This window comes from Dama dama, chromosome 12, assembly GCF_033118175.1.
Source record: "Dama dama isolate Ldn47 chromosome 12, ASM3311817v1, whole genome shotgun sequence".
Classification (NCBI taxonomy): Eukaryota; Metazoa; Chordata; class Mammalia; order Artiodactyla; family Cervidae; genus Dama; species Dama dama.
In genome coordinates this window covers 35,376,419-35,400,460 of record NC_083692.1, presented here as the reverse complement: position 1 = coordinate 35,400,460, position 24,042 = coordinate 35,376,419, and the positions used below count along the sequence as shown (strand labels likewise).

Here is a 24,042-nt window from a genome sequence, read left to right as displayed (position 1 = left end):
GTTGTGGCAAGCAGAGGCTACTCTCTAGTTGTGGTGTGCAGGCTTCTCATTGCAGTGGCTTCTCTTGTTGAGGTTCATGGGCTCTAAGGCAGAACAGCTTCAGAAGTTGGGGCACGTGGGCTCAGTAGTTGGGGCTCCCAGGCCCTAGAGCACAGGCTCAATAGTTGTGGCACATGGGCTTAGTTGCTCCAAGGCATGTGGGATCTCCCAGCTCAGGGATTGAATCCGTGTCTCCTACACTGGCAGGTGGATACTTAACCACTGAGCCACCAGGTTAGTCCTAGAAGCTACTACTAACCCTTTTATATTACTGTTAGGGGCTTCTCCAGTGGCTCAGTGGTAAAAAAAAATCTGCCTGCAATGCAGGAGCTGTAGGAGACTCAGGTTTGATTCTTGGGTCAACAAGATCCTCCAGAGGAGGAAATGGCAACCCACTCCAGTATTCTTGCCTGGGAAATACCATGGACAGAGGAGCCTGGCAGGCTACAGTTCATGGGGTTGCAAAGAGTCAGACATGACTTAGCAACTGAGCACATATTACTGTTAACTCATAAAAAAAAAAAGAAAGACTCAAAGTTAATATATTCAAAATATTTGACCACACACCTGAAAATTAACCATATCCCAAAATCCATCCAGATCTGTACAAGTAGTCTCCTTTTCACCACGTTTATATTCACAATTGTCCACAAGTCCTTCAAATTGTTTAAACCTTTCTTTCATAAGGAGTCTTGTTTGACCAACTGCTGTGCGAATAAGATCTTTAGCTAGAGGAAATACAAGGTTTTTAAAAGTTAAAGGACAAAACAAGATCTTTATTGCAATCCAACCAGCTGAGAAGGTGACCTCATTCCAAATATCCTACAGTTAAAAAATCAAATTCTTACTTTATAGCAAAACAAAAAGTATCTACTATAAAGCTTTGTCATACAAATACAGAGCATTTACTATCTGTTTCAATTCCTGCTAAAAATTAGCAATATACATTCTCATACTCTACAGCCACACAGCAAAGCGTTCTACCTCTCCTTGTATTTTATAAGAATTCAGCCTTAAACAACTTACATCAATATCTTAAACAACATCAATATCGAAGGACTTTGAGCTGGCAGCACACAAATGACTTTTTTTTCCAAACAGCTTTCCTGAATAGGCAAGATTATGGAATTTTTCCGAAAATTTGATCCATATTGATTTGAGTAATCTTCATTCAAAAAAATTTTTTGTATAATTAAGCAATATCAGACATAGTTGCCATTCATGGAATCACAGTAAAAAACATTTAATAATAAAATTGGCAAATGTCTAACTCTTAGGAATGATAGTCAATAATCTAACTACTTACATCTTTTACATTAGGTACCATTTTAGCACAGAGATATTAGTGAACATACATGTCATATGAAAAATTCTTGCTATTTTGAATAACAATGAAACTATAAAGTTGGACAACACTAGATTTTTATATTTCAGGTAAATGCAACCATATTAAAATAAACAAAGCTAAGACATTAAAAAAATATAAGTGTTCCCTCACCATCATCTGGAATGTCCAAGTCAAGTTTTCTGTCCCACTCAAGGCAGTATGAAGTTAACTTTTCAGTTTCTGACCGGAGAATATTTCTACAATGATGACATACATTAGCATTATGACACTTACACAACATTGATTTCCCAGAGCTGATGCTTAGCTGTTTTATGAACTGCAATATATTAAAATCCATGAATACACATTGATATTCTATGTCCATCCTTCTACACCTAAAACTTAAGTGGATGGTTAATGCTAAGAGCCCATTTTTCAAGCTAATATTTCCAGTTATTTCTGTTCTTATTTTCAAATGCTGAGAAGAAAGAATTAGACATTCCTTAGTTCTGCTCTTAGTTATTTTCCATGGAACTATGACCAACCCAATTGCCAAGAGTGAATAAGATGAAGCTAAAAGCTGTTAAGTCTCAAATTACAGTGATAAGGCCTTACAGATTCTACTTGGCTTTGCTTATCCAAAGACAGTGGCATTCTCAAGTGGGGTCAGTTTTTCCTACCAGGCAGCATTTGGCACTCTCTAGAATCATTTTTGATAATCATGAACTAGAGGAGTGCTGCTGGCCAGGGATGCTACAAAACAACCTATAATGCAGAAGACCCCACAACAGGAATTAGGCAGCATAAAATGTCAATAGCGCCAACGTTAAGAAACCCTGGCTTAAGGTAAATTTAGTATGCTTCTTTACAAAAATATCTGAGCAGGAAAACTGAGAAGAGTTTTTCTTAGAAGACAAACTTAGCTGTTTAAATAAATGGCAACAGAGAACAGCTTAATTAATGAGAGAGGAGACCTGACTTAGATCTGACATTATTTAGTTGGGTAAATTGCTTATCATCTCAATGTTTCAGCTGAACAACACAGTAGACTAGTTAACCTCTAAAAGACCTTACAATACCAAAACATTATACTCTAAAAACAACTGAAGTGGTTCCCAAACATATAAAAAGATACTTATTCATGAGAGAAAGAATGACTATTAAAACAAGAGGAAAGGGAGTTGCCTGGTGTCTCAGTGCTTAAGACTCTGATGGTTTGATCCCTGGTCAGGGAACTAAGATCTCATGCCAAAAAAAGGAAAATAAATAAAAAATAAATAAAACTAGAGTAAGATAATATTTTTATTTATTTGATTGGTAAAGTTCAAAAATTGTTAATATTGTATTGGAAATGGTATGGGAATTTTCTTGCTATATTCATCGAAAAATTGTAGAATAATTTTCTGTATAATGTGGAATATAAAGGCCTTTCTCAAAATGCATGCCTCTGATATGTTTCCAAGGCATTTAGGTGACATGTTTAAGTTCCCCAAACAGGAACTTAATTTTCAATTCAGAGTTAGAGAAACATAATCCTATCTCATGAGTTGATGGGCCACTGAGCCTCCTATCCATTTTTTTTTTTAAAAATAAACTGTAATTTGGTTCTTTGGGGGGTGGGGAGGTATGAGAAAGTAGGAACTCTCATACCATGCTGGAGGGAATGCAAACTGAGGTCCTCATATATTTGCACATGAGAGAACTGAAATATATACAAGGTTGTTCTTTGCAGCCTTGATTATAATAGTACTAGATTGAACCCAATGTAAATAATCAGCAACAGGGACTTATTTAGTAAATTATGGTATATCCGCATTATTGGATACTATGTGACCTTTAGAAAACACACACTCAAAAAAAAAAAAAAAAAAAAAGGAAAACACACACTCTAAGTAACATGAGAAAGCTCTTTAAGTACTAAAATGGAATGTCTGTTACAGTTAACATTACATGAAACAAAACAGCATGCTATTGTTTATATTACAAAAAAGAAAAAATGTTTGTTATTCTACATATGCATTATCTAACTCTGGAAGTATTCACAAGAAATGAACAACACTTGCTTCTATGGAAGGTTCGAACTATCACCTGTGAGACAGATTTGGGAAAAAGACTTCTCACTTGTATCTTTTACTACCTTTTGAACTGGGAACTAGTTAGTGAAAAAAAAATTATTAAAATTTAAAAGATAAATGAAAATCACCGGAATTCAGTTTCCCCCAATTCATCTATTACATTCAGGCTAAAAACAGTTTAATCTTGGTTTTAATTGTCTACACGTGAATACAAAATTCTTATACTTGGAACAAATGGACAAACCTGAAATATGGCACATCATGTTGTGGCTGAGATAACTGATCTTCATTTACTTCAAGTGATGGGACTTCTTCTTTTACTGAAAGGCTATTTGAACTTTCATTAGTAGTTTCATTTTTATTTGAGACATGTTCTATAGATTAAAGAAAATATTACATATAAATTTCAAAGCAGCCACTCACAAAATGATGTTCCCCATAAGACAAATCTGTTTAAATCTTACAATTTTTTCAATGTGAATTTTCAAATTTTATCTCTTACTTAAAGATTCCATTCACCACATATCTCTAAAGTGCCTCCCAATATTCATCTCTTCAAACTCACATTTATTTTCTCAGTCTGTACTCCTCATTCCAACTCTCTCTCTCTCCAGATATTTTCCCTTATGTCTTCCCATCTTTCCTGACCCTGAGATCACATTCCTGGGCTATATGTTGAAAAAGGCTAATAAACCTGATAAATCACAATTCAGAAAAGCAAGTAAAAAATTAATTAAAATTCAATACCTTTACTCCAAACTGTTAGAGAACCCAAAGGACACTGTGATTTACTTGAATCTTGAGGTACTGTTTTGGCAGAGAAAGTTTTACATTTTTGTGCCAAGATTTCTTTTGTTGCTTCAGTCTTATCACTAAAAACAATAGTAAAAATATACTTCTTAAAACATGACCCTCATATGAAAAGATTTCAAAATGATGTTGCTTTTTAAAAATCTGGGATTAAATAGAAATATATTTCTAATTTTTTTAAATGTGTCTATTCTGGACACATTTAAACACCTATAGTGGGAACGTCTGTCTTTACTAATTATGAGATCCAAAGATTACAAAGATCTCTTCATGGAACATAAGCACTCTATAGTTTTGCATGCTGCTGAGCAGTTTCTAGTAAATTTGGTGCCAGCCAGTCTTTGCAAAACAACCATGCTGTTTCTATTAAAGATTCCAGCTGATTTTCCCTCACTTTGCAAGTTAATTATTTTTGTCTTTACAGGTAATTTTTCTAAAGTAACAGTCAGCAAAAAGACAAAAAACCCCAAACCATTTCTGAGCTACAGTATTACAGTTTCTTTCTTCTAAATATTTATTTCTAAGTCTTTATAAAAAGATCACTTATTAAAAGCAAAAAAACCCCACAAAGAGTACCATGAAAATACTGATAAAAACAATGTATAGGAAATGGTAAAACTGTCTAGTACATTACTGCATCCTTTTGAAGAATTTTTTTAAAAGACCAAATTTTCATGATTTATAATATAAATACATATACATAATTTACTAACTAAACATTAACCTTTAAAAAGCACAGGACAAATCTAAGAAAGGTGCTTGTTAACCATCTTAGCAAAGAATTCATTATTAACTTTAAATTCTTACACTTCTGTGTTTAACGGGGTCCAGGTATAACTGGGTGTCAAGAAAGCATTGGCACTTCTGGGAGTCATAGGTGTTACTTGATAGGTCCTCAGACCATCTAGTGGCTGAAATATAAAATCTTTAGGTGCAAAGGAATTCTTCCCTTTCATTTTTGCACTGTTTGTCTTAGATAAATTTTCCATTTTTGATAAGACTCCATCTGTATTCATTCCATTTGTTGCCCTGGTTTGTGAATCCAAAGTATTTTCTTCATTATCAACTTTAAAAGAAATGACCTAGATGGAAGGAAACAGAATAGAGTGAGAATTTCTCTCCTGGGGATATATTCAAGCCAATTTTTATAGGTCTGAAAATATTAGAGTTGAGATATGTGTCCCATGTACGTAATTTAAGAAAGAAAAATAAATACAGTTAAATGTAAATATGAAATCAGTAGACCAGCTAACTATGATCCAGACAGAGAGAACCAATCCTCATTAAAAGACTAAATAATAGATTTTAGGTATTATGGCAAATTAAAATATACGAAAACTAAGGTGGAAAAATTACCCAACTAACAAATACCCACTTTTTATTTAAATTATGTTGATAATTACAATGATTTGAGAATCAGAAATCCAGTGTTTATTGGATGACTATTATTGTCAAGGAACAAATCCTCTTTTACAATAACCTTGGTTATAAATAAACTTATCCTATGAAAAAAATATCTTTCAATGTGACATAGTGAGATTAACCAAATATAATGTGATGCTTATTTTCTTTGTCAATTTAATTATTTGATTTTTTGTAAAAATAACCTGATACTAGTTTTAGGCATGCAACATAATGATTTGATATTTGTATGTATTGCAAAGTGATCTAGACAATAAGTCTATGAACATCTGTCACCACACATAGTTACAATTTCTTTTCTTATGATGAGAATTTTATGACCTATCCTCTTAGCAGCTTTCAAATATACAACACAGTATTATTAACCATAGTCACCATGTTATTACATTCCCAGACCGTACTTACAAACTGGAAGTTTGTAACTTTTGACAACCTTTACACATTTCACCCACCCGTACAAACAAAATTTTTAGAGGATTTTACATTTCTGATTTTTAATTTTCAGTTAAGAATCTAGCCACACTTTTTTTTAATTTTTAAATTTTTAACTGGAGTATAATTACTTTACAATGTTGTATTAGTTTCTGCTGTACAACATAGCCACATTTCTTATACTTCGGTATAACTTTCTTTTTTAAGGTTAAGGAACTATAGCATTGATTATAAACCGAGGCATTGGGACCTCAAAATGGTGACTCTTTTCTGAAGACCCTATAAGGTACTATGCTAGACACTGTCAGAAACATTAGAGTATTTCGTTCTTAAAACTACTCTTTTGTAGGTATTATGTACCGGAGATGGGAAAACAAATTCATAGCTTGCCCAAGGTTATATAGCTAATAGGACAATATTCAGACTCAGGCCTAAGTGAATCCAAAGTCAATACATTTCACCCTACTCTATCCTCTCTTAGCGAGTTCCCACATGAAGGTTTCTGTCAGCTGTGTTTCTATCACTTTTCTCTATTTCCTGTTAACCAAATTATGCTTTCTCTAACTATAAAACTCTGAGGATAAGGCACCTGAAAAACGAGTAAAACCTCCTGACGCTTCTTTATGGTTGAAGAAGTTTTAAGACACAAGGCAAGTCAACTTCTTGAAGCAGTTCTATATGCTTAATTTCCATTTTATGAAAGTAGCAATGAGATTTTCAAAGTATCTAGAGATAAATAGATGTTTATACTCTACCTTGTCAAGTTTTGTTCCTATCTTTTTGGCAGGTTTTCCTTGATTTGGTGCCTTTCTGTCTGCTTCATTACCTAAAATAAAAGTGAAATAAGACACCCATTTTGACTAGATAAAAAAATGCTGCATTAAAAGTACAAGTTAAAAAAAAAAAGTACTAGGTAATTTGGGAAAGGAAAAAAGGCTTAATAGAAATGTACAGCTTAAAGGAGGTTATGATAAAAAATCATATTAGAAAATAGGATAAAAAGAGATGAAATATCCTGTTTCAAGTATAGGCCATCTGTTTTCAAAACAAAACAAAAGGTGTTAAGGTATTTTACCTTTTGCCTCTAAATATAAAATACATATTTATTACAGAAAATTAGAAAAAATTGTAAAAAGCACAAAAACAAAAATTTTACTAAAGTTTACATTACTCAGTGGTAATCACTGTTGACACTGCAGAATATGATTTTCCAAAGTTCACATTCACATACATATTTCATTATAGAATTTCGATCATACTGTTCAGGATTCTAACTGTTTCTCTTTGCCCACTTAATATCATTAACCATGTCATTAAGTGCTTTTTCATATCTTGTTCTTTTTTTTTTTTTTCTAATTTCCCCAGTTTATTTGAGAACAATTTTGTCTGACATACATTCATATGAATTTTAGATCAGTTATTTCAAAGTGCACACAAATTATGTATATTTCCCTACAACCAGGCACTGACAAAAGAATGCTTAATATATCAATATTTAAGTATTCCAACATAAAAGGACTTTTTCCAACTTAATACTTTTTCCCACACAAGGTGATCTATAATTGGCATTCAGGCAATTATATGCATGTAGAAGCAGACACAGTCCCCAAACTGACCATAAGATAAACCAGCACACACTTCTCCTGGATATAATTACATTTCCAGAGGCAAAGGGGTTCAAATGGGAACAAATAAGTTGACTTCCTTATGAAATAAGCTACACAGACAAAAACTAAGAAGGAGTGAAGGTGCTAAAGGTGAATCCCACAAATCTCCCTCGATCTTATCTTGAAAATACACGCGTGGGCACTGTGAGCGCGTGACACTCGACCAGCGTCGCTGGATGCCAGGCCCTGGCATCAAGAGGTAGTACAGGCAGGGGCCCGTCAGGAGGGAGAGGTAGTGCGGGTTCCTGGAGGGACGTCTTATTCACTTCATCATGTTCTACTGTGCTGCTCCACTATTTCCACTTTTCCACTGTTTTTGTAACTGGGGCAAAGTGGGAGGTTTGTAACTGGGGCAAAGTCTAAGGAACTCTTACCCCATAAACTATCTGAATCAAAGATTTTTTATTTACTCTTTTGCTAAACACAAAGACTGATTTCCATCTACAATTATTTTGTCAGGTGAGAAACAGCGAGTAAGCTGAAGGGAGGGCTGTGGCCTTGGCTCGGAAGGGACACTGTTGACAGTTGACACATGGCCTGGGGGGACAAGCCTGGGCCACAGCGGGACGGCCTGGTCAGCGGACCTTCTCCAGGAAGGCCTGCAGCACCGCACGCGCTGCTGGTAGACGGTCTCAAAGTCCGCGTCGTTGCCATAATAGGGATCTTCAATGATAAGTTGTTTTTGTGGATCATAGCTCCCGAGTAGTTCGATTTTCGCTCTGCAGTTTTTAACTTGATTACTTTTTCTATTCAAATCTCTCAGATTGCTCTCATCCATACATAGTATATAATCAAAAGTGGCAAAGTCTTCTTTGGTAACCTGCCGGGCAACATGACTCATGCGGATACCATGCTTCTTCATGCAAGCCTGCCCCCGATAATCAGGAGGGTTTCCTAGTTCATACGTGGATGTTGCTGCACTGTCTATCCTCCAATTATCTGAAATGTTTTGATCAGTTACAAGTTTTCTGAAAACTGCTTCTGCGATGGGTGATCGACAGATGTTACCCAGACACACGAACAGCACCAACTTGGTCACCTGCTCAGCCATCTTCCCCCATACCTTGTTCTTAAATGATTACACTGCAATCCACCAAATGATGGACTGTAATTTATTGGGGCCATTAATTTTTCACTTTGAATCACTGCTTACACCAATTCAGCATTTCAACATTTGAGCACCCACTGTGTGCTAACAGGATTATCAGGGCACAAAACCTGCCTTCAGGAGTTAGAATCTCCCATTTCCTCCTGTCCTACTCAAAGAGGTATATAACGATCTTAAAAACTGAACACAAAACCCTCAAGGATCAAAACATAATCCTAGTTCAGTCACTGATCAAGAAATTGTTCTTACCATTAATAGCCCTTGTCTCTGGCTTTCTTGCTGCTGTAGACGGGATTTCTTTGACAATCTGCTTTGCTGCTTGAGTAGATGATCGAGTCATTCTCACTGGCAGCATTACAGGTTGTACAGCTGTGGGAAAAAAAATAAAACCGAATGCTTTTGGTGGTTTTAAATTATTGTGGCAATATCAGAACTTACAAAAATTGCTAATTATTTCTACCTTTTTTCTCTTTGTCCAACACTTTCTTTTCAGAAGTCTGTCTTTGACCAGGTCGGCTTGCTCGAACATCAATCCCATTATCACTCTATTTAAAAGATAAGGTATTAATTAGGTGATTTAATTGCATAATGAACCAAACCACATTTTTAAGGTGTAAACTGACACCTCATTTGAAATATGATACTGTAAACGAACCAGCAAAATATCCACTACCCTAAATGAGATGAAGAAAAAAGTTTTCCATTACATAAATTTCCTAACAAACTTTTTCAGAATCCCAGAATTTAGAAAAACTGTTAAAAAAAATAACTGACTATAATCTTCTGAGACTCCTTAAACACAACAGGTATCTTTTTATCTAGAAAATTCCTCCCCTGGAAGAAAGCTCTTCCCCACAACTCACTCTTCTACTTCTTGAAAAACTGCATTTAAACTGCCACCATCTCAGTGAGGCATGATCGAAATTCTACCCTACACCTACTTCAAAACTCTCCATCTCCATTCTTTCTTTTCTCTCATCTCCCCCATAATACTTCTGACCATCTGACACACCTCATGGTTCTTTTTTTTTTTTTAACACTATGTCTTATATAAAGTCCTTGAAAACAGGAAATTTTGATTGTTTTATTCACTATTATATCCTAGAGCCTAGAGGAACGTGACAGTCACTCAGATTCAGTAACTACATGAAACAGCTTCCTCACCTGACAAAGAAGCACACTATTTTTCTCCTTGCCCACTTGACTTGACTTTAGTAATTCTCATAGTAACTTTATCCATAACAGTGTTTTGAAGACCCATAAATTTATAAAACTCACCCTATGTGCTTTATATTTCTATCTGTGCTTCATGGTGACATGGAATATATAATAAAAGCCCAGTAAATAAACAAAAAAGAATGTGTCACAGAGTTTAGTATAGCTCTCATAAAGGATGTCTGTGCAAAATATTTTAAGTGACTGTTTCCTTGGCACATAGCCAAATCTGCTCTGTCACCATACAGTAGCATTTATTCTGGTACTATTAACTCTGATAAAATACTCACTATTGCTTAAAGCTGATATTAAAAATAAATTTACTTACTTAGAAAAAAAGTACAATTTGTCATTTTAGTAACAGTGACCTACTAAACTACTAACTGTACCTTAGTCAGCTCCATTTGGTCTCTGGCCTTTGACCTTGTAATCCGTACAGAAGATGGAACCGCCTTAAAACAGTCAAAAGGAGATAAAGTTTAAAAAATATATTAAATAAACTGCAAAATGTACTTCTATGTCTCATGAAATAAAGCTCCCATTTTATTTATTTATTTTTGAGCAGCTGCACAGCATGCCATGTGGGATCTTAGTTCCCTGACCAGGGATCAAACCCTCACCTCCTGAATTGGAAGCTCGGGGTCTTAATCCCTGGACTGCCAGCGAAGTCCAAAGTTCTCATTTTAAAGTTATAAATAAAAAATATTTAATTTTAAATTTATATTTTTATATTAATCATTTATGGCTAAAAGATACTTGCTAACTTACTGGTTTTCTTTTTTTAACTTTTGTGTGTTTTTTTGGCCATGCTGCACAGCTTGCGGGAACTTAGCTCCCTGAAAAGGGATTGTATCCTAGCCCCAGCAGTGAAAGCACCAAGTTCTAACCACTGGACTGCCAGGGAACTCCCTAAATTACTATTTTTTCTGGTTCTGGTTTGATTTAAAATATGTTTAATAGCTTCAAAACTTACTCATATTTTTCAATGAGGAAAGAAGAAATTTCAAAGCATATTTTCAAAGTTATTAGGATCCTCATTTGTATGATTAGCTGGACATATTTGGAATGGGGTAGATGAACAAACTGGGAAGATTCCCTGGAGTAGGAAATGGCAACTTGCTCCAGTGTTCTTGTCTGGGAAATTCCATGGACAGAGGAGCCTGGCGGATGACAATCCATGGGGTCACAAAGAGTCGCACACAGCTGAGCGATAGCACACAGACGAACAAACTTGAGTATTAGGATCTTTTTTTTTCCGTTTATGAAAAGAAACTGTACAGCTTACTTCCCCTAGCTTTGACAATCTGCCTTCAAATCTCATGATTACACAGCTGTTCATTGTCAGTAAGAAAATGGAGACCTGATCAAAAAATGTGGGAAAAAATTGAGAAGATTGATTGAAAAATTATAAGGTATTTATCAACTCTATAAAATTTCTTAAGAAGCATAATCAGACTTCTCTAGATGAGAAGTCATTTTTCTTCTCCAAATCTCAATGAAAACCTAGTGCTAAAGAAATTAGGCTTTTCTTAACAGTACTTAAAGGGATTAAAATTCAGCAATGGCTATTGCCTGAACAAAATGAAGAACAATTATTGACTCCTCACTGAATCATACTATTTAACACAATGATAGGTCTCTTGTTCCTCTTACACATATTTATCATATTTTAAAATTTGTTTACAGTATAGATCAATGAATGCTGCTGCTGCTGCTGCTAAGTCACGTGTCTGACTATGTGCGACCCCATAGACAGCAGCCCACCAGGCTTCCCTGTCCCTGGGATTCTCCAGGCAAGACTACTGGAGTGGGTTGCCATTGCCTTCTCCTATGCAGACTCTTAGCGACCCCATGGACTGCAGCCTACCAGGCTCCTCCGTCCATGGGATTTTCCAGGCAAGAGTACTGGAGTGGGGTGCCATTTCCTTCTGCGAGACCAATGAATGGCATCCTATATATTCTTGAAAAGACAGCTTAAGTCTAATCCCTTCCAAGATGTCTTCTCTGATGTTCCTCCAATGCAAACAGTCTCTCCTTCCTCTAATATATAGAATATATTTATCTATATCTTTCCACTTGAACTACATTCTATTAATTTTGGTATCTTCTACATTACCCTAAGATCATACAGAGTAAATAATCAAAGATCTGTCAAATGAATTATTGAGATTCATGAGGCCTAAAAAAGAAACTGTATCTTCGCGATTTATATTATTCAATTCTTACTTAAATCAGGAATGAGTATATAGTCAATGAGATCATTTATATGTATCTTTAAATTGCAAAGCACCAGACTACCTAATCTACAGTCCAACTGATCTGTTCAAATTTTATCTTTTTTTAAGTTTTAAATTTACTTGTTAATTGGAGGAAATTGCTTTAAAATGTTGTTGGTTTCTGCCATATAACAATGATAATTATATATATATACATATACATATATATGTATCTCCTCTCCCTCATGCGGCTCCCTTCTCTGCCCCCACGCCATGCCCTCCAGGCCATCACAGAGCGCCTGGCTGGGCTCCCTGGGTTATATACAGCAACTTCCCACCAGCTATCTGCTTTCACGTGATAGTGTATTTATGTCAGTGCTACTTTCTCAATTCATCTCACCCTCTCCTTCCCCGCTGTGTCCACAAGTCTGTTCTCTACATCTGTGTCTCCAATCCTTCCCAGGAAATGGGTTCATTAGTACCATTTTTCTAGATTCCATATAAATGCATTAATATATTTGTTTTCTCTTTCTGACTTACTTCATTCTGTATAACAGGCTCTTGTTACCTCACTACCACTGACTCAAATCCACCCCTTTTTATGGCTGAGTAATATTTCATTGTATATACATGTACCACATTTTCTTTATCCATTCATCTGTCAATGGACATCTAAGTTGCTTCCTGGCTATTGCAAATAGTGCTGCAATGAACACTGGGGTATATGTCAAACTTCATCCTTGACTTATTAATCATTCTCTTTACATCACCCTTCCCTTTAGCATTTATTCTCTTGTCATCTGATCAGTCCTTTTCAACCTATCACTGCCCACCTGAAGCTGTTCTCTAGACCTCACTCAGATAATTGTACATATTCTTACTGAGTGGTTTCATTTAGTCCTACAACTTAATATCACATTAAGTTAACTTAACTCCTAATATCACATCCTAAATCCACATCTTAGCATGAGTCTCTAGCCTGATTTCCAAATAGGATTTTTTAAAAAGGTTATTAATATTCACCCACTTAAGCTTGTTCCTTTTCTTGCCTTCCTCATCTCTTTTAGCAGCAGCGAAGTTTGTAATATTATTTTTTTCCCATACATTCTTTCTGTAAAATGTATTTTTAATTGGAAGGTAACTGCTGTACATTGATGTGTTGGTTTCTGCCATACAACATGAATCAGCTATACGTATATGTATATCCCCTTCCTCTCGAGCCTCCCCCAACCCCACCCTCCTGTCCACCCCCTAGTACATCACAGAGCACCAGGCTGAGCTCCCTGTGTTACACAGCAACTTCCTACTAGCTATCTATTTTATACATGGTAATGTATATGTTTCAATGCTCCTCTCTCAATTCATCCCCCCTTTTCTTCCCTTGCTGTGTCCACAAGTCTGTTCTCTACATCTGCATCTCTATTCCTGCCCTGAAAATAGGTTCATCTGTATCATTTTTCTAGCAATCCCCCTATTGGGCATATACCCTGAGAAAACTGTAATTCAGAAAGGCACATGTACCCCAGTATTCACTGAAGCACTTAATTACAACAGCCAGGACATGAAAGCAACCTAGATGTCCATCGACAGATGAATGGATTAAGAAGTTATGGTACCTATATACGATGAAATATTACTCAATCATAAAATAAACATGAATTTGAGTTAGTTGAACTGAGGTGGACAAACCTAGAGCCTTTTATAAAACTTGTATTATTGCTCAAACTATTATCTTCAGAACAATCACCTTTAACTCTTCAACTTCCTTTACCTCTCACTACTTACTTGAGATCACCAGTCCTGTCAAATTTATCTCTTAAGATGTCTTACATGACACGTTAGAAAGGCCATTATCAAAAAGACAAAAAATAATAAGCGTTGGTGAGGATATGGAGAAAAGGGAGCCCTACTACACTGTTGTTAATGTAAATTGGTGCAGCCTCTATGGAAAATAGTATGGAAGACCCTCAAAAAATTAAAACTAGAACTACCATATGATCCAGCATTTCCAATTCTGGGGTACTTTGAAAACAATGACTCAAAAAGATATATGTACCCCCATGTACACTGCAGCATTATTTATAATAGCTAAGTGTCCATCAATGGATGAGTGAATAAAGAAACTAATAGTCCATTTGTGTGTGTTTTTAATATTATTCAGCCATGAAAAAAGAAGGAAATGTTGCCTTTTGTGACAACATGAATGGACATTGAGGGCATTATGCTAGGTGAAATAAGTCAGACAAAGACAAATACTATATGATCTTACTTACATTTGGAAGTTTAAACAAATAAGCCAGAGAAAGACAAATACCATATGACCTTACTTATATTTGGAAGTTTAAACAAATAATAATAAAAAACCCAACCTCCTAAAGAACAGACTGGTGGGGGACTTCCCTGAGGGTCCAGTGGCTAAGACTCTGTGTTCCCAATGCAGGGGGCCCAGGTGTGATCCCTGGTCGGGGAACTAGATCTAGCATGCCACAGGTAAGAGTTGGAATGCTACAACTAAAGATCCCACACGCCACAACAAAGATGTTGTGCCATAACAACCCTGCATGTGCCATAACTAAAGACCCAGTGCAGCCAAATAAATTAATTAAACTAAACTGAAAAAAAAAAAAAAAAGAAGAGACTGGTGGTTGCCAGAGGTGCAGGTTGGACAAAAAGGGTGAATGTAGTCAGAAAGTACAAACTTCCAGTTTTAAAGATAAGTCAGTCCTGGGAATATAGTATTCAGCATGGTGACTACAGTTAATAATACTATACTGTATGTTTGAACATTGTCAAGAGTAGACCTTAAATGTTCTCATCACGAGAAAAAAAATTTTGTAACTATGTGTGGTGATAGATGTTAACTAGACTAATTACGGTGGTCATCTTATAATGTATACAAATAATGACTCATTATGATGCACACCTGAGATTTATGTCAATTATAGCTCCGAAAAAATGATGTCTTAAACCTATTTCTTCTTTTTAAACCAACGGCCCAGTCCACTTACCTCATTTCACCTAGTCTATGTATAGAGAATAGTCATAATATATGATTCACCACTGGTCTTTCCATCTTTAAAAGCTTGCCTTTCTAGACTATAACCCTCAAGGCAAGGTAATCTTCCTGAATATTAGTTTGATAACAGTACTATCTCATTTATAAGCCTCCCTTAACTCTGCATATCCTATAAGATAAATGCCAAATACTCTGGCACAGCATTCACTCTTTAGCCTGACTCTACCAGGTTTTTTCCAATCTCTCCCCTGGTTTTATCCAATCTCAACCTACCAGCAGTTACATCAAGAGACTCTGTTTTCATCTTCAGAGTTACTATTATGTCATTTCCACCCCTATCAACTAGGGGACTCAGGGAAATGATTATTTTAGTCATCTAATCTCTTAAAGAAAATACCAGTTAAAAGCAACTATTTCTCTGTATCAAGTTAGGATACTAACCTTTTTTGGCTCAGCTTTCATAGCATTCTGGTTTGAGAAAAGAAAACAAGGCATATCAGGTCTATAAAGACCCACTTTAAATACTCCTCGTTTAGCTTTCTCTCTCTGCTCTTTCAATTTTTGAAGTTGTTTTTCTTCTTTGTATTTTTGGAGCATCTGTTTTCGTTGATCAAAGACAACAGTTTTTGTTGACTCTAAGTAGGAAAAAGAAAAAACAGTATATAAAATATTTCAGATAGAAAATTAGGCAAATATCTTAACTTCTAACTTCAACTGTTGCTAAGAAGTGCTTTTAGTAACTTCTTGTTAATTCCTTAGCACTTCAATTTATCTCCACCTGTTTTAAAATTCCTATTTCTTTTGACTTCACTTGCTCAAATATCTAATTGCTTGCTATGTACTAGGGATGTATTACTTCACTTTTAAATTAATTAACTTCTGTGATAGCCAGACTCCAAGCTGATGCCCAGTGATTCTCACCTCCTGGTAGTCATGCCTTTTGTCATCCCCTGCCATCTGAATAGGGCTGACCTGTGTAACCAAGAAAGTACTGTGGAAATGATGGAGAAAACTCCATGAATATGCAGGTTAGATCCTGGGTTGGAAAGATCCCCTGAAGGAGGGCATGGCAACCCACTCTAGCATTTCTTGCCTGGAGAATCCCCATGGATAGAGGAGTCTTGAGAGCTACAGTCCACAGGGTCACAAATAGACACAACTGAAGCAACTTAGCACATACGCATATACTCTGAGATCACTTGCTCTGGGGGGAAGCCAGTGGCCACGTGGAACCGTCGTAAGGAGACTCAGGAAGCCCGATAGAGATTTCCAGGTGACAAAGAACTAAGGCCTCTGCCAAAAGCCAGCACCAACTTGCTGGTCACATGAATGAGTCACTTTAGAAGTGAATCCTTTATAACAATCAAACAGTATGGTAGAGGCAGATCTCCAGTCTCAGTCAAGCCCTCAGATGCACCTCGGATAACATCATGACTGCAGTCTCCAGAACCATCTAGCCAAGCTGCACTCCAGACCCACAAAAATTATGTAAATTAATAAACATTTATTGTTTTAAGCCACTGAATTTTGGGATAACTAATACTATTTCTTTCTTTTGCTATTTGGGCTCCCTGTCAGTTTCTTTAGCTCAATTTAGGTTTTCTACATAAATCTTATGTTTCTTTAAACTATGAAGCATTTTACAATACAATGCTTATTATATTGTTGAAACATTTTTATATGAAAAATATAAGTGGCTACCATGTGTGAGCCATTTTTAGGTAGGAAGAATAAGTAAGAAAATGTCTGCCCTTGAGGGGCTCAAGGGAACACAGTTTCAGTTTAGCATGAAATAAAAAGGAGAATGCACATAATAAAGAATCAGTACAACAGCTATCTGGACAGATCAGGAAATGCTTCCCTAAGATAGCATACCTAAAAAAGGTTCAGAGGAATAAGTAAGTGTTTGTCCCCTGGGTAAGGATTAAAAATAATCCATACATAACTGCATAACTGAGTAAATTTACTACAAAAAGGTATATACTTAAAATGAGGGAAATTTATAGTATATAAATTGGACCTTGATAAAATTGTTAAATAAAAGAAAACCCCAGGCAGAGTACAGAATATGCAAAAGCACAGATGATCAAGTGGTCAGTCATCAACAAACCCCTTTATCTTCGACTTCGACTTCTCTGAAGGTTCCCCATAGCTCTTGATTGAACTGAAACCTGGCTCTCCCCTGAAGTCACTGCTTCCCTAGTTGTCCTCTCAAGAGGTTGACTGTTTTTTCTCCCACACTAGAGTATCACTACACCTAAAGAGGAGAGATGACCTCATTGTTGGTTCCTGATTAGTTCTTTTTCATTTAAAGATCCCAGCTTTATGTTGCGCGTCATCAGATCTAACTACCCAGTATCTTAAGCTGTTTCCATGTTTGTTTCTCCTTCCTTGAAGGCTTTAGCTCGTGGCTCACTGTCATTGTCTCCATCACTACTCTTGCACAAATCTTGAAAACTCATCCAGTACCCTAGCTTCTCAGTTCTTAGGTGTTCTTTCTTCCACTGTATCTCAGGTACCCATTCCCAAGATCACACCCAGACTAGTATTTCAACCTTTCTCGTGTCATGGCACACATAAAATAACATTCACAGACCACACTGCTTGTGGTCAAATGCAACTAACCAGCCAAAGAGAGAGAGGTCTGATCAATCCAGGCCCTGCCAGAGACTTCAAGGGCTCAGAGGACCAATTTCCTGTCACACCTGTATTCATTCATGAGATAACTAGGCACTTGAGATCTCTTTATTACCGATGAATACTGTATGTCCTTCATAAGCCCAATTTTAAGAAATCCACTCTCTGATTACCATATCTTATCTTTCCAACAATTCTTTGGCTCCACCAGGACGCACGCTCCTGATCTACGATCATATTTTCACTGTCTTTCACCTTCCTCACATCAAGTGTTTTCATATCCAATTTAGAGCCCATGATTTATCATCACAATCACTACTTCAACTTTTTGGCCCCTCTCTCACTCTGGCAAAATCCCAATTCCAATTAAACGCCTCTCTATGTCTACTTCCCACCTGCAATGCACAAATGAATATGGCTGGAACAGCACACAAAATGCATCCTACTTCTTTCTTTCCTTTCACAGTTGACTCTCCATATTCCTGGCTTCCACATCCACAGATTCATCCAACTGCATATGGAAAATATTCAGGAAAAAAAATTCCAGGGGATTTCCTAGCAGTCCAGTGGTTAAGAATCTGTCCTGCAATACAGGGGATGCAGGTTTAAACCTTGGTCAGGGAACTAGAGCCCACATGACACATCTAAGATCCCATATGCCGCAAGGAAGATTGAAGATTGAGTGCCACAAGTAAGATCCGGCACTGCCAAACAAATAAATATTTAAAAAACCAAAATACCATGTATAAGTTGGCAACACCTGAATTTACATATCTAGCTCAGACTTCTCCTCTGAACTCATCTTAGATATCCAACTACCTTTTCAAAATCTTCTCTTTTACATCTAATAAGCATTTTCAGTTTAACACATGCAAAACTGAACTCTCAATCTTACCACTCCCTCAGTCTTTCACAATTTAGTAAATGGCCACTTCATATTTTTAGGTGCTCAGGCCAAAAACTTTGGAATCATCTTGATTCCTCTTTCTTACTTACCTACATTTATTTATTTATTTAACTTTTTGGCCACTCAGCATGTGGGATCTTAGTTCCCTTACCAGGGATTGAACCCTCACCCCCTGCAGTGGAAGAGTGGTGTTTGAATCATTGAACCTCCTCCCTTGACCTCTCTTTCTTTATCAAGTCCTACACTGAATCCATTAAGAAATCATATTGGTTCAACCTTCAAAATACATTCAGAATTCAACCAACTATTTTTGCGGCTACCACTCTGGCTTCCCTGATGGCTCAGACGGTAAAGAATCTGCCTGCAATGCAGGAGAATTCAACCAACTATTTTTGCGGCTACCACTCTGGCTTCCCTGATGGCTCAGACAGTGAAGAATCTGCCTGCAATGCAGGAGACCCAGGTTCAATCCCTGGGTCAGGAAGATACCTGGAGAAGGAAATGGCAACCCACTCCAGTATTCTTGCTTGGAGAATTCCATGGACAGAGGAGCCTAGTGGGCTATAGTCCACGGGGTCGCCAAGAGCTAGACATGACTGAGCGACTAACACTTTCACCACTGTGGTCAACCATGAACTAAATTATTGCAACAGTCTTCAAGCTGGTCTCTCTGAGGCTATGCTTGCCATCCCACAATCTATTCTCAACACAGTAGCCAAAGAGATGCCTTTAAATCGTAAATCAGAGAAACACTTATTAATCCATTAAACATTTCATATTTCAGGGTAAAAGCCAATGTCCTTATAATGATGGCCCTCAGGGCTCTCTGGGAACTTGCTTGCTTTCTCCAGCCATGCTTCCCTATTCACTTTCTCTGGAACACACCTGGCCCACTCCTACCTCTAGGCCTTTGGATATGAGGAATAAAAGACACTTGAATAGCACACTGACAAAGTTAAATTTCATTTGAAAGATTCTGGCTGAGGAATGAAGTGTTTGAGAGGGTCCAAGTAGAAGCAAGGAGACAACTCGAAGGTAATAACATCACCTCTTCTCACAGAAAATATCAGCTCTTTCTTCAAAGTCCATCTTATTCAGTTCTATGACCCAGTTTTCATTTCCTCTGAATTCCTAACAGATGTTATTCTTTACTCTATGCCCCTCAAAGACCAACCCACTTCCTTTGATCTTCAAACATAAACCATCACTTCATCTCAAAAACAAAAACAAAAATGCTACAACATATTAATCCAACTCCTTTTCTCACTTTCTTTTAGAATCACAAAAATGACAAATCTAGAAGAAATAGTTTTAACCTACCCCTCCCTTTTACAGAAGCAATCAAGCTTGCTTGATTGTGTGTGTCAAACATTACACTGGTTCTGGAAAAATTATAAAAACTGAAGCAGTTAACACTTAGAACAACGTGACATCTCATTTCTCTATAAACTTTCTAAGACTTTATCACTCTCTGCCATTTCTTCAAACTTCATTTTTGCTTTGTTTCACTGCAATCTAGCTCCTAGTACCTGCTATATAAACACAGCTACATAGGAGTCCAATGACTCATTCTGAAAATGCATGCCACTTTCCAGTTCTCTTCCTTCCATTCTATAGTATCACTTGCCTTCTAAGACACTCATTTTTATTATCTTTATGTTTTGCTGAGATCATTCCTTTCTTTTTTAACTGGTTCTTCCCCTCCTAAATACCCCAAATCCTTCTAGGTAAACTACAGGGATGAATTCTGTGATTTAGTATCCTTACTTTGTGAATACTTCAATCAAGCATATCCATATTCTTTTTTAGTTGCAGCATGCAAATTATCATAATCAGTTATATTTTTATATTACCCTTATCAACTTATCTTGTTAACATTTATCTTACCTAAGCTCTAGAAGAAATTAGGATTCCGACAAGGCCATAAAGGTAAAAAATGTTATAATACTCCATAGGTGAATGGCATTAGCCTAGATAGGGATGTTCAGTCTTTGCTTGAAATAGGCAGTACTTGATTATGGAAAACAGAGTTATTTAGAATGGTATTTCAAAACTCCATTCTTCTGGTCAGGGTTTTTTTTAACCTCAGGTATTAAACCACTCTTCTGAGGTAATAATACTCTCAGATATTTCTCTTCAAAGCACTTGAAATTACAATCAATCTTTACTTACTTGGCTTGATAATGGCCTTTTCTGGAACAAGCTCTTGAAATGTCTCATCTAATTCAAGAAGACTTCTACTTTCCAAGGTTGGAATGTTGACATCTTTCAAACCAAAATGTCTATTTCGTTCATATTCCTTATGTCTGTTTTCTTTCTGAGACAGTGATTTTCTATGAGCAATTTTAGTTCTAATCATGTCAGTACTTAAATCCTTTCTGTGCCGACTGGCAAAATGTGATGAAGACATCCTGTCAGGAAAAACAGAGAAAGACCAACTTACATGGAATTTCATTTTATATTTTAAAAATGTAAGATTCCAGTTCACTTCCTGTACCACTTCAGAGCTTTCGGAAATAAAAATGTTAAAATACAAAATGGAATAAACATGTGACTTAAGAGTGGGAAGAAAGTTATCAAAAGAGAAGATACTACAACCTGTTTTGGGGTTCTGAATAGGAACTTGTCTGACAGGTGAAATGAAATCTAGGAAGCCAAGGTCTGGAATATAAAAAAGAGGTTCTAGGCTTACCATAGAGAACATTGCAAAATGTATGCAGTAAAGGTGAAAACAGGGAAAAGTAAGTGAAGGACAGTATACAGAATAGTTGCCTTAACCTTCCCCTGATGATGAGTGCAGGCAGCCTGGCACTTTTTCTCAACCCAGAAGACAAAAAAAAAAAAAACAACACAAGATGCCTATTATATAGTAGAGAAGATAAATAGGCAGTCAAATATGAGATTGAGAAAAAAGCGTTTTCAGAAGTACCATAATGATGTAGAAGGATAACCATGTGCTTGCTTTGGTGAGACAGAATAAAATTCTTTTAGCCATGTAAGAAGTCGTATAGTTTATTTGGCATATACTCTTTTCTTAGAAAGATCCCTGAGAATGTATTGAAGCAAAACAAGAGAGAACAAGAAAGATGATGTCATGGGTTCTAAGAAACTGTGGATCCAACTGAAAGTGAAGTCACTCAGTCGTGTCCCACTTTTTGCGACCCCATCAACTGCAGCCTACCAGGCTCCAACTGAGGAATAGAATAAAGGAAACTGGAAAATCTAAGGGCCTCACCTAAACAGCTAGTGGAGAGAACAACTAAGCCAAACTGGAGAAAAAGGACCAATTCTCCAACTTGCCAACTTAAAAGAAAACGGGGGGGGGGGGGGGGGGGGCAGGTGGGGGAGGGAAGGATGGAAGGATGGAAAGTCTGTCACTAGGAATTTTAAAAATATATAAGCACACAATGCTCTTCAACAACTAGAATAACTAAGAAAGTACCCTAGAAAACTGCACATAAAAATCTGCATAAAAAGTGAGGCAAATTAAAATTCAAGCAATCAATAGAGTATAAAATATGAGAATTCATCTGACCTGAATGACTCATTAGAAAACACCCTGATGCTGGGAAAGATGGAAGGCAGGAGGAAAAGGGAACGATAGAAGATGAGATGGTTGGACAGTATCACCAACTTGATGGACATGAGTTTGAGCAAGCTCTGGGAGTTGGTGATAGACAGGAAAGCCTTGCAAGATGCAGTCCATGGGGTCACAAAGAGTCCGAAACGACTGAGCGACTGAACTGAATGCTAAAAACATTCTCCTTTAAGGGTCCAGAGGAAGTGATAAAGAACTGTGCTTTTTATTAAGAACACTCCTCTACTATGTGATTTATCACTTCTCACAAATACTATAGAACACTTGCTCTCCTTGCTGCACAGCAGGCCAATGAAGGGGAGATGAAGTGTAGAGGCAAGGACTTTATTTCGGAGAGCTGACCAAGAAGATAGTACACTAATGTCTAGGGTTCTGAACAAAGGCATTTTAGTTTAAGAGTCAAGCAGAGGGGTAGGATTCTCTGAGGCAGGCCATTATGCATGATTATAACAAAAGCAACGGAAAAGCAAGTCAAAGAAACAGTTCCAACCTGGAGTCAAAATTGGCTTTTCCTGCAACAATATTAAGCAGCTATTAAAGAAAAAATAAAAACTATGCATTAGTTAATTAAAATACGGCATAGCACTGTACTGTACACAGCAAAGCGAGAAAGGACTAACACTGACGGCATATTTTATTATCATCTAAATCCTAAAAGGTAGTATAACTACCCTTATACAGATGAGGTAAATTAACTGCCCATATAAGCACTGTTAAAAGGTAGTGGAGCTGAAATCCCCAGCCCCGCAGCCCGGCTCTTCACACACATTTAAGTTCTCTACCCTTGACTGGAGTTTCTTCGAGCCTGAAAGTCTAGAATGCCTTATTTAGTCTTGCTTGCCCAGGGATTGTCAACCGAAGCGTTTTTAGTTGTCACATAATCTGTAAGGAGCTACTGGAATAAAGTTGGGGCCAAATGCCAATTACGCCCCGGCGGTGAAATGCTGCTGCTACACAGATCTTGGCAACAATTATTTACTCTTCCGGAGGACGGCGTTAGCAACTTCCGGAAGGAGAGGTATTTCGGTCCTAAAAGAAGTCTCCCCCAAGCGAAGTTCATAGCTTTGCCGCCAGTCCTCGGACCCTTTTATACCGTCTAGAAAGACGCGAACGGTGTCCTCCTCCAGCTCCCCAGCAACCACCTACCTGAGGCAGTTTCTAGCGTTAAACCTCAACCAAACTAAAAGGAACTCTCTGGGCCCGGAAGACCACCGCCGCCTCCGAAGAAGGAACGTCTACCACAAGAATCGAAAAAATTCAAACTTCCCGCACACAGCCGCTGATTGGAGGTATTTTAACCAACACTTCCGGTAAAAGTGCCCGCCTCTTCCCTTCGACGAGGCTCGCTATTGGCTCGCTCCTTGCCATATTTGAACTGATTGAAAGGTGAACAGACCATTCAAAGGGTAGGTGTAAGCGGACTCTTTGGGCGTGTCCGCGATGCTACGTTAATGAAGGGCGGAGCGGTGGGAGGGCTGGGCCGGCTAGGAGCGGGAGTAGCCGGCGGTTGACCGTGGCCTAAGGTTGAGTCCGCTCTGCAGCTACGTGGCCCTCGCGGGTATCGGAGAAAGGA

General features: G+C 37.2%; 2 protein-coding genes across 4 annotated transcripts in view; both read right to left on the bottom strand.

The window, feature by feature from the left end:
• Nucleotides 1-23,761, bottom strand: part of DLGAP5 (DLG associated protein 5) — a 44,239-nt gene extending 20,478 nt beyond the window's left edge. For all 3 annotated transcript variants that reach the window (XM_061157001.1, XM_061157003.1, XM_061157002.1), the window contains exons 1-12: nucleotides 23,616-23,761; nucleotides 21,044-21,282; nucleotides 15,769-15,962; nucleotides 10,485-10,547; nucleotides 9,341-9,425; nucleotides 9,130-9,249; nucleotides 6,861-6,931; nucleotides 5,059-5,333; nucleotides 4,189-4,313; nucleotides 3,686-3,815; nucleotides 1,538-1,623; nucleotides 607-767 (exon numbers count right to left, since the gene is read on the bottom strand). In XM_061157001.1, coding sequence (XP_061012984.1) covers nucleotides 607-767; nucleotides 1,538-1,623; nucleotides 3,686-3,815; nucleotides 4,189-4,313; nucleotides 5,059-5,333; nucleotides 6,861-6,931; nucleotides 9,130-9,249; nucleotides 9,341-9,425; nucleotides 10,485-10,547; nucleotides 15,769-15,962; nucleotides 21,044-21,281 — 1,548 coding nt within the window. In that variant the 5' untranslated portion in view covers nucleotide 21,282; nucleotides 23,616-23,761. The remainder of the gene's footprint in view (nucleotides 1-606; nucleotides 768-1,537; nucleotides 1,624-3,685; nucleotides 3,816-4,188; nucleotides 4,314-5,058; nucleotides 5,334-6,860; nucleotides 6,932-9,129; nucleotides 9,250-9,340; nucleotides 9,426-10,484; nucleotides 10,548-15,768; nucleotides 15,963-21,043; nucleotides 21,283-23,615) is intronic.
• LOC133066191 (low molecular weight phosphotyrosine protein phosphatase-like) lies at nucleotides 7,642-8,848 on the bottom strand. Its single transcript, XM_061157005.1, has one exon. The coding sequence runs from the start codon at nucleotides 8,821-8,823 to the stop codon at nucleotides 8,179-8,181; it is 645 nt and encodes a 214-aa protein (XP_061012988.1). The 5' UTR covers nucleotides 8,824-8,848; the 3' UTR covers nucleotides 7,642-8,178.
• Nucleotides 23,762-24,042: the final 281 nt, after the last annotated feature.